This window comes from Mytilus edulis, chromosome 11, assembly GCF_963676685.1.
Source record: "Mytilus edulis chromosome 11, xbMytEdul2.2, whole genome shotgun sequence".
Classification (NCBI taxonomy): Eukaryota; Metazoa; Mollusca; class Bivalvia; order Mytilida; family Mytilidae; genus Mytilus; species Mytilus edulis.
This window is the reverse complement of record NC_092354.1, coordinates 30,292,914-30,304,699: the sequence shown is the minus strand read 5'-3', so window position 1 is coordinate 30,304,699 and position 11,786 is coordinate 30,292,914. Positions and strand designations below refer to the sequence as shown.

General features: G+C 33.4%; 1 protein-coding gene across 1 annotated transcript; it reads left to right on the top strand.

Moving 5' to 3' along the window:
- Positions 1-459: 459 nt before the first annotated feature.
- On the top strand, positions 460-888 carry LOC139494167 (uncharacterized). Its single transcript, XM_071282341.1, has one exon. The coding sequence runs from the start codon at positions 460-462 to the stop codon at positions 886-888; it is 429 nt and encodes a 142-aa protein (XP_071138442.1).
- Positions 889-11,786: the final 10,898 nt, after the last annotated feature.

Below are 11,786 nucleotides of genomic sequence, written 5' to 3'. Positions count from 1 at the left end.
CTGCGAACTTGATACATCCCGCACAGCCAAACGGACGCCCCACTTCGGCAAGCGTTTTACTGCCGGTCGGGAGAAGACCAAGTGACCATATTTCTATACCCCAGTCACCCTTGGGGAAAATATATGTACAGGGCCTGCTGTCACAATCCTTAATTCTTGCTTTATGAGTTAATTTTGAGGGAATTTTCAAGCTTAAAACATGCTTACAACACTAAAACCACCCATCTTAAAAATGAATTTTTATCATCGCAGAATAAAAATTTTATAATCACCCATCTTAAAAATGAATTTGTATCATCGCAGAATAAAAAAATTATAAGTTTTGTCCTCTAATAGTCTGCATGATATTTATTACATTAGGATGGATTATTGAAGTCTTGAAGATCTTTGTGGAAATAAAAAAATTATGAAGTGACAGTTGCATAAACAATAAAGATATATATATTTATCGTTGTGATAATGGACAAAGCTAACTACATCGCGGAAGCAGAGCGTCAGCTCTCTGATGAGAGATTTTATAAGAAACTTGACTATGACCCTACTTCCGAGTTTAGTTCCGAAATTATCACTGCGTTACAAATCATGCACAACGACGGTCACATAGATGAGGATACAATTGGATATTTAAAACCAGAGAACGCCAAGCCTGGTCGATTGTATCTTCTTCCTAATATACACAAGGTTAACAACCCTGGTAGACCCATTGTATCCGCTAACGGCCACCCGACTGAAAAAAACTCGGAATTTGTAGACTGTCATTTTAGATCTCATGTAGAAAATTGTCCTTCTCACATTCAAGACACTACAGATTATCTTCGCAAAATGGAATCCATGAACCCTCTTCCTCCGGAAACCCTCCTTGTCACTTTAGATGTCACCTCATTGTAAACCAACATACCTCATGATGACGGAATACAATCGTGTAGGGAAATATGGGATTTGCGAAACACTTTAGAACCACCGACCGAATGTTTAACCCAGCTGCTTTCTCTTGTCCTTAAATGCAACAATGTTACTTTTAATGGTGATAATTTCCTTCAAATAAACGAGACAGCGATGGGGACGAAAATAGCACCGTCTTACGCCAATATTTTCATGGGAAAATTAGAGAAACATTATTTCAACATATTTATCCAAACCTCTGTCTTGGTTCCGTTTCATCGATGATGTTGACAAGAAATGGATTGAATCCCAACAAAAAATGGATGCTTTTATCAGACATACAAACAACGCCCACCAGTCAATTAAATTTACATATGAAATATCCGACTCTTGAGATATCTTTCTTAGACACAACTATATCTATAAAGAACGGTGTCGTATCAACAGACCTCTACTGTAAACCTACAGATAAACATCAGTACCTTTCTCCCCAAAGCTGTCACCCAAAACACTGTACAAAAAGTATCCCGTACAGTCAAGCTCTCAGAGTAAAGCTCTGTCACTCAGCGGATACAGGAACTTCGCGGATTTTTAATCAAACGAGGTTATAAGAAATGGGACATAAATAAGGGGTTTTGCGCGTGCTAACAATAACAGCCGAAAGTACCGGTTACTGTATAAAAAGAAGAGGCGTAGTAAAAAAGTTCCATTTGTTTGAACATACAATCCCGCCTTTTCTTACCTTTCACGTTTGACCCGTGCCAATCGGCAAAGTATTGCCAATCACCCAAAATCTTTCCTGATCCTCCCGTCTTAGCTTTTTTGGGAGACCAGCAAGTTTAAAAGACTTGTTTGTAGAAGCTGCCGTCTCCTCTAATAAAAGCTGTTCAACTACATGATGGTGCAAGTCGTGTGGTAACAAACGATGTCTGACTTGCCAACTAATAGTGAATACTCAAACATTTACTTGCCATTCCACTGGGTCTGTTTACACACTATCCTGTAATGTAACTTGCAAAACCAAGAATGTTGTATACTTTCTTCAGTGTCGATGTGGCATGCAGTATGTTTGCGAGACAGAACAACCATTCAACAAACGCATGAATGGTCATCGTAGCGACTACACATGCAAGCCCGACCTCCCCGTAAGTCGTCATTTAAGATCACATGGACACGCCCAAGCTTAAAGAAACAAAACCTATTCGTTGCATAAAGGGGACATAATATATTCTGTTTACGAAAGATACAAAACCTATTCTTTGCATAAAAGAACAAATATTCTGTTTATAATGTTAATATGTGTCTAGAAAATCAACCTTATATATATATATATATTATAGAAAGTAAGGTCGACCCTTGTATGCAATCAAAGAAACAATTATTGAAGTCTTGCAGATTTTGAGGCAGACGATACTAGTAATATAAATTTGTATTATGGAAGTCTATATGTAAACTATAGGTATACATTTAAATTGCAAAAATATCAATAATACATAATTTCAAATATAACACAGACTATGTGACAGCATAGCAGAAGGTGTTGTAGCAATACATATACATTATTTTAGCATTTCGGTGTTCAAATTAAAATATCCAAATATGAAATGATCTAAATTACACATCTCTTTTATATTGTTTGTACTTATTTGTTTGATAAACTAGTACAACATTAGTTTCAATATCCATGAAATAGTAACAAACTGCATCACGAATTCCTTATTTTAGATAATGAAAACAAGTGGTCCCCTCACACAAACAGAGATGGGTTTGAAAGAACAATTTTTCAATCCCTCAGTGTATATAATGTACCAAGCGGCATCCATATCCAAAAAAGTAAAATCACAAAAATACTGAACTCAGAGGAAAATCAATACGGAAAGTCCATAATCACATGGCAAAATCAAATAACAAAACGCATCAAAAACGAATAGACAAGAACTGTCATATTCCAACGGGGTCCGAATTTCGTTGGAGAAAGCTGGCATTACAAATGTATGTATTAAAAGTCGACATGTCTGTCCTTAAGTCGAAATATAAACCGACTATTTCAGAGTAATATCCACAGAAAATAACATCTTATAATCACATGTTAGCCAATTATGTTATAATACTAATAAGACGGTAACCAACATCCATGTACATATATTGTTCAATCCAGGGAAAGATTTTTGGGGTCTTCACCTTTATATTCTCTCAATTTTACAATAGTATTCTTCTCTTGTTTGAAACGCCTTCTGTGCAAAATAACATTATAACCACAGCTTTGATTTTTCGTGTCAAAATGCTATTTTTCTCTCTCTTTAATTTCCCTGTGTTTTGAGTGTGTATATATATGACAAATTTTGCTAGTAACAAAATCAAATCCCAGCCTTTCAACTGTTTGCTGTGATTAAAAAGTGATAACGACCCTTTTAGTTTCAATGTTATACATTTTCTTCAAAATTAAGAAACTAAAAAGTATACATTTTTTTCATCTGATACTATAATAACCTCTTGCAATTGAATGGAGATAGACAGTTGATTCCAACTAAGTTAACTTTCATATTCATGAATTGTAGATAGGTGAAATACAGATAACCAATGGCTCCAAGAGGAAAGAAATCAACACAATATAGTGGCCGTACAGCCAAGATGACGGCCTGGAATGGAGTGACAGACATTATTGGTAGCTGCGATCTCCAGGCTGGAAAGCTGTACCACATCAAGTGTGTGGTACCTACCAATGATTTTAATTATGCAAGGTGTTATAACGCCTCTCCATCAATAACCTTTGAGGTATATTCGTGTTCATCTTTTTTCAATAAGTTTCATCTTTTGATCAAACGAAGAACAATGAACGTTATACTAAACTCTAAATAAAATTTAAAAAAAATCAGTAAACACATCCAAGACTTGTAAAGGCAAGAGGCTCATTACTTTGAACAGGCGCAGTATAACATGAATGACACAGTAAAGTAGAAGAACATGGAAATATCATCATGAAGATGAAGAACAAGAGGCTCTCAAGAGCCTGAATCGCTCACCTTAATTCTTTTGGTTAAATCTCTCATCAATGATTATTTTGGCTTTTCAATTTATTTAAATGTTTTTTGGATAGTCCTATTTTCTTCAAAAGGCAAAAAAAATAATCATTTTCTCCTATGTTCTATTTTAGCCATAGTAGCTATGTTTCTTGACATACAAGGAAATAAAATATAAAATTTATACTAGATACTCTGAAACTCATTTAGCCTAATTTTGGCTGAAATTGATACAGCAGTTTCAAAGGAGAAGATTTTTTAAAGTAAGTCAACATGATGAACAAATTGTGAAAAAAAAGTCTTTAAAGGGCAATAACTCCTTAAGGGGTCAATTGACAATTTTGGTCATTTGACTCATTTGTAAATCTTACTTTGCTGAAAATTATTGCTGTTTACAGTTTCTCTATCTATAATTATATTCAAGATAATAAACAAAAACAGCAAAATTTCCTTAAAATTATCAATTCAGGGGCAGCAACCCAACAACAGGTTGTCTGATTCATCTGAAAATTTCAGGGCAGATAGATCTTGACCTGATAAACAATATAACCCCAGGTCAGATTTGCTATAAATGCTTTGGTTTTTGAGTTATAAGCCAAAAACTGCATTTGACCCCTATGTTCTATTTTTAGCAATGGCGACCATGTTTGTTGATAGATCATAACTTTGGATACAATTTACAAACTAGATACCCTAAGGAACATTCAGTTGAAGTTTGGAAGTATTTTACCCAGTAAATTCAGAGGAGAAGATTTTTGTAAAAGATTACTAAGATTTACGAAAAATGGTTAAAAATTGACTATAAAGGGCAATAACTCCTTAAGGGGTCAACTGACCATTTCCGTCATGTTGACTTATTTGTAAATTTTACTTTGCTGAACATTATTCCTGTTTACAGTTTATCTCTATCTATAATAATATTCAAGATATTAACCAAAAAACAGCAAAATTTCCTTAAAATTACCAATTCAGGGGCAGCAACCCAACAACGGGTCGTCTGATTCATCTGAAAATTTCAGGGCAGATAGATCTTGACCTGATAAATAATATTACCCCATGTCAGATTTGCTCAGTAGTTTCAGAGGAGAAGATTCTTGAAATAGTTTACGACGACAGACGACGACGGACGCCAAGTGATGGCATAAGCTCACTTTGAGCTAAAAATGCAGCATTTTTTAACAAATCTGACATGAGGTAAAATTGTTAATCAGGTCAAGATCTATCTGCCCTGAAATTTTCAGATGAATCAGACATCCTGTTGTTGGGTTGCTGCCCCTGAATTGATAATTTTAAGGAAATTTTGCTGTTTTTGGTAATTATCTTGAATATTATTATAGATAGAGATAAACTGTAAACAGCAATAATGTTCAGCAAAATAAGATTTACAAATAAGTCAACATGAGCGAAATGGTCAGTTGACCCCTTTAGGAGTTATTGCCCTTTATAGTCAATTTTTAACCATTTTTCGTAAATCGTAGTAATCTTTTACAAAAATCTTCTCCTCTGAAACTATTGGGCCAAATACTTCCAAACTTTAACTGAATGTTCCTTAGGGTATCTTGTTTTTAAATTGTATCCAAAGTTTTGATCTATCAACAAACATGGTCGCCATTGCTAAAAATATAACATAGGGGTCAAATGCAGTTTTTGGCTTATAACTCAAAAACCAAAGCATTTAGAGCAAATCTGACATCGGGAAATATTGTTTATCAGGTCTAGATCTATCTGCCCTGAAATTTTCAGATGAATCAGTCATCCTGTTGTTGGGTTGCTGCCCCTGAATTGATATTTTTTAGGAAATTTTGCTGTTTTTGGTTATTATCTTGAATATTATTATAGATAGAGATAAACTGTAAACAGCAATAATGTTCAGCAAAGTAAGATCTACAAATAAGTTTATTTGACCAAAATTGTCAATTGACCCCTTAAGGAGTAATTGCCCTTTAAAGACTTTTTTCACAATTTGTTCATCATGTTGACTTACTTTTAAAAATCTTCTCCTTTGAAACTGCTGTATCAATTTCAGCCAAACTTAGGCTAAATGAGTTTCAGAGTATCTAGTATAAATTTTATATTTTATTTCCTTGTATGTCAAGAAACATACATGTAGCTCCTATGGCTAAAATAGAACATAGGAGAAAATGATTTTTTTTTTTGCTTTTGAAGAAAATAGGACGATCCAAAAAACATTTAAATAAATTGAAAAGCCAAAATAATCATTGATGAGAGATTTAACCAAAAGAATTAAGGTGAGCGATTCAGGCTCTTGAGAGCCTCTTGTTTATATTTGAAATCTCTTTTAGATTAATTATTGTATAAATCATACAAGATAAACACATATAAAACTTACATTGTTTATTTATTGTAAAATATATTCCATTAGAGCTGGAACCTTCAGAGGGTGCAGAAAACCCCAACAGGGGGTTGCGGCTGACCAATACAATTATGAGGCCTCCCTCCATCAAAGTAAAGTTGGGGAGGAAGAAGGCCTCCATGACCAATGGTTTCTCTGTTGGGGACAAGATTTTGGTCAAGAATTTGAAGGTCATGGAGTTTAGAGGGTCAATCTTCCTAAACTCCATGTCGGATACAAAGATTATGGTGAGCTGGATTATTTTCAAGATCTTCATTCCTATGAAATATAAAAACGACTTAAAAAGTTTTATCTTCTAAAATAACCATAACTTTCACTTTATTACCAATTAAATATAATTAAAAAACAAATAAATATTAACTGATGTTTCAAATGATAAATATGTCAAATATACTACTTGTATTGTACCACATGTTTAAAAATCCAATCTATTAATATATATACTAAAACACATTAATTTTCAGTAACAGTTAGAATTATTATACACAATATATACTGGATCTCTATTTTTAATTTTAAAGTAACTATTAAAAAAAAAAAAAAAAAAAAAAACCTCGAAGATCAAGACAGAGAAAATAGTTTCCATTCATCTTGCAATTTTACAATTGTATAAAAGTTTATCCGCTGATACTTATATAAACCACATAACATTGTTTTTTGTTAATCCAATTTAAATTCAATTAAATTGCAGAATGACACAGAGTTTGAAGAAACAATAGAGGGACTTATAATTGGTGCATCCTTCATTAGGTAATTAATACATTAAACCAAACCCTTTCATGTCTTTTAAGACTGAAACAGAAAATAAGAAAAGGTGAAATGAACTTGGAAGTAAATAGTTTGCAATGTACTGGACATCTAAATGAAGCTATGATAATTGCATGTAATCTATCATTTACCTTAAATATAATGGAGGTCTCCTTTTTGTATCTTTTATATAAAAAATAATGTAGATTATTGACATATCCATGAAATAATCTCTCGAAGAGACATTAACCAACAATCTCCTAAAAATGTATAAATGCCTTACCGACAAGAGCTAACGTACAAAAAAAAAACAACATGCAAGAAGTCTTACTTTTTTCAGTGAATGACTGTCTATATATAGAGAGGACGTGGGGTGTTTAGCGAAACCCAAGATTTGATGAGAAACATCTTCCCAACCTTTTTGTTTGAACAATCAGATGTACCGTTAACAACGGGGATCTGACCTACATTGTGGAGCCAAATTGGTTTGCTCGTAAGTCTTACATATTAAGGTTGTACTATCCACATTTTAGTTCCTTGGAATTTTTAAAAAAGGAAGGTCTCAGATTCATATAAGAAATAAATCTGAAGTTGACAAAGTTTTGTTAGTTTTCAAAAGACACAAGTCAACATAGTGTCTGATAACACAGATAATGAGACCCTAGTGTGGTGTCAGCAGTGTCAACATTGACCTTCAATGGGTTACTTTTATACACTGTTACTTGGATAGAGTTGTTTATTGGCACTAAAACCACATCTTCCTATATCTTTTGAACATTAATGAAATAATCCTACACCTATCAGTCATCAAATTGCCTGTATGAGAGTAGAAGGATAAAGGCTGTGGGATATTTATGAATGCAAGTTACAATATTACAGGTGGATTTTCTATTAAATTTCCACATGTTTAGCAATGAGTCCTCACAAGGGTACATAATCCTTAAGGTTAATGATCATTTATGTGGCCTGTTAATTACAAAATTATCATACTGCAATAATATTAAAATAGCCAAGATAATGAAAAATTGATGTAGACCATTAGGTACATATATCACAGGGAAAATTTGTGAAAAGTATAATATTATATTTAAATTAATTGCAATATGAAGAAACAAGAATGTGTCCATAGTACACGGATGCCCCATTCGCACTATAACTTTCCATGTTCAGTGGACCGTGAAATTGGGGGTCAATACTTTAATTTGGAATTAATTTAGAAAAATCATATCATTGGGAACATGTATACTAAGTTTCAAGTTGATTGAACTTTAACTTCATCAAAAACTACCTTGACCAAAAACTTTAACCTGAGCTTCGCACTATCATTTTCTATGTTCAGTGGACCATGAAATTGGGGTCAAAACTACAATTTGGCATTAAATTAGAAAGATCATATCATGGGGAACATGTGTAGTAAGTTTCAAGTTGATTGAAATTCAACTTCATCAAAAACTACCTTGAATAAAAACTTTAACCTGAGCAGGACGAACGGAGGCACAGACCACAAAACAGAATGCCCCTCCACTATCGTAGGTGGGGCATAAAAAGAAAAAAATGGAGAAAATAAACCCAAGGTTGAAGAAGAAATTCCATACAGTTTAATACCGGGTATTCTCTCCTTCTATGTCGAGCTACCGTTTATTGTTTACACAAAGTCCAATAAAACAACATTTAAATTCCAAACACCACGTGCGAAGCCACTAAGAGCACACCTTCTTGAATTGGTCCAGATAAACATTTCTTTAAACCAATAAATTTGGTTTAAGGAAATCATTACTAACACTGTATGCAATAAGCCTATGTATATCGTGCATCGCATAGCCTTACATGAGAGTACAAGGCGAAGGTTTTGGGTTTTCTATTAGACTACCATGTCTGGCATTGAATCAACACAAGGGTACATGAGATTAAGACATTCAACTATAAACAAAGGATATTTCACAATTGACATATCTATACTACTAACAAGCTGACCATGTGAAAACAACAAACGAATAACAACTGTGGTTTTCATAGAATTTAACAGACATATTTAATTAATCAACATGCTCCTATTTCAAGGTTATGTGTATAAAGTGAAATTTTCAACCACTATGTAGGTTTTCGAAATCAAAGAACCGGTTTTATGATTCGGAATCTTGAAAAACATACAATTTTGAGTGGTCACGAATTTAAATATCTTGTTAAGTTTCTGCTTTTACAACTGTTAAATGGCCATGCAAAATTCATCTCCTAATGAAAGTTAATTCATTGGGATAATTGTACTCTGAAGAGTATCTGGCTTACCGTTATAAATGACAAGTCAGTTTTCAGTGAAAGGAAAATCATATAAATACTGCACTCAGAGGAGAATAAAATCGGAAAGTCCTTAATCACATGGCAAAATCATGTGAATATAAACTATGTGCCCATTCTCTAGTTATATACCAACATAATATACGTAAACATATTTGCGTATCATGTAGCAGACAAAACATGAGGGTGAATATCATTACTACTCTGTCTGTCCATGCTATTCATCTTTGGTGGATACCTATGTATGAAATAAAAATTTTAATGTTTTTTGTTACATCTTCAGACATCGGACCACTCTTCAACTGAATTTTAATGTGCGTATTGTTATGAGTTTACTGTTCTAAATTGGCTCGAGATTTAGGGGAGGGCTGAGATCTTATAACCATGTTTTACCCCGCCTCAAGTTTGCGCCTGTCCCAAGTCCGGAGCCTGTGGCCTTTGTTAGTCTTGTATGATTTTTGGAAAGTTTGCTATAGCTTGCTATTGCTACTTTCCATAGCCATCGGTCTCAAACTTATAGTGACACATTATCGCCATTTATTCTGATCCGAGATAATTTAGTTTTAGTGTTCGAATTCTGATTCTTGGAAGGTTCTTTCAAAATTTTGAGTAACTTCTCATTTGACTGAAAATATTACAGCTTTAATAAAAAAGAATTGAATGTTCGCCGACGATTCAGATGAATTTACCTTCATTTTGAAAATGAGTATCTCAAACACTACTTCGCGGATCTGCCATACGCTGAAGAGAAAATCACAAGAAATCTACGTCAGTTTCATTGGACATTTTCCGCTCCTTTTACCTGTTAACTATGTACGTACGTAAGTGTGGTAAAAGCCCAAGAATATCGAAAAATCGGGAATGAGGTGCAAGCCGTCAGATAATTGACAAGTGATAATGGTTTGTTACAACAAAAAACGTTGATAGAATATTAAATACTCAATATTTATATGTATAATGTCTTAGTAATGGACGAGTACAGGTAAATATGTTACCGACTGAAATGCATTGTTTTTGTCTAAACATCGATCGAAACTTCAAAGGTTTTGATGCCAAAAATCATTTGAAAACTTTTTTAAATACATTCCAATGTGGATATAAGGGCCTTCACTCGTTCAGCAAGCTCAAGTGGATCAAACTGACAGCAGAAAAACATTGACCAACGTCAATTCTTCTTCAGTCTTCTTCCAATAATTTACATCATACCACCTTTGGTGTATTTTCGCAAATTCGTATCATATAGCATCCATATTAAAAGCAACCAGGTCAGCATCTACTTCTTAAATAACATAGCCCAGGGTATGAGGACAAGTGCTGTAGAAATGGTTAAGGTTCTTGAAATTATGATGAAGTGTACCCTTTGGCTTAAATGGCTGCATTTCACCTCAAAATTTATATAGATTACAGACAAACATGTGCATATCATGCCCTATTTAAATAGAAGTTCAATTGCTTTGTCATCCAAACACAGAGGCAATGATCACCATAATATATCAAACGAATGGCTTACAACAAAAAAATTATGAATCTAGCGTATATATAAAGCTGGACAAACAGCCCTTATAGGCTGCATTAATAAACTTTTTAATTTAGTATTTGCTCATAGTACATATCCAAAGCTATGGTGTGAAGGATACTGTATACCTATACATAAATCAGGAGATATAAATAACCCTGAAAATTACAGAGGTATAGCTATAAATTCTTGTATTGGAAAGTTATTTAATGTTGTGTTAAATACAAGACTTTCTAAACATTTGGATGAGAGAAATATTTTGACTGATTGCCAAGCTGGCTTCAGAAATAAATCAAGGACAACAGATCACATGTTTATCCTCAAATGCTTAATTGATAAATATACTAACTGTAAGGGAAGTAAATTTTATGCTTGTTTTATTGACTTTAAAAGAGCTTTTGATACTGTGATACACCCAGGTATTCTTATCAAAATGCTCAAGTCAGACATTGGGGGAAAATTTTACCAGTTAATTAAACACATGTATACACTTAATAATTTAAGAGTAAAAGTTGATAACAAACTAGGTCCATGTTTTAACTCTTATATTGGGGTTAGACAAGGGGATGTTTTAATCCCTGCCCTTTTTAATCTATTCATAAATGATCTACCTAACTGTTTACTAAATTGTCCTGATAGTGTAAAACTCAGCACTAGTCGCATAGACTGTCTTATGTATGCAGATGATGTCATTGTATTTTCTGATTCTGCAGATGGACTTCAAAAGCGCTTGAAGGCATTGGAATCATACTGTGATACCTGGTGCCTTAATGTAAACTTAAAAAAAAAAACTAAAGTCTTAATCTTTAATAAAAGTGGACGCCACATAAAAGAACCATTTTATTTTAAAAATGAATTAATTGAAACTGTTTTCAAATATAAATACCTTGGAGTTATATTCCAGTCAAGTGGCCTATTTAATTATGCAAAAGAAGACTTATTTAATAAATCT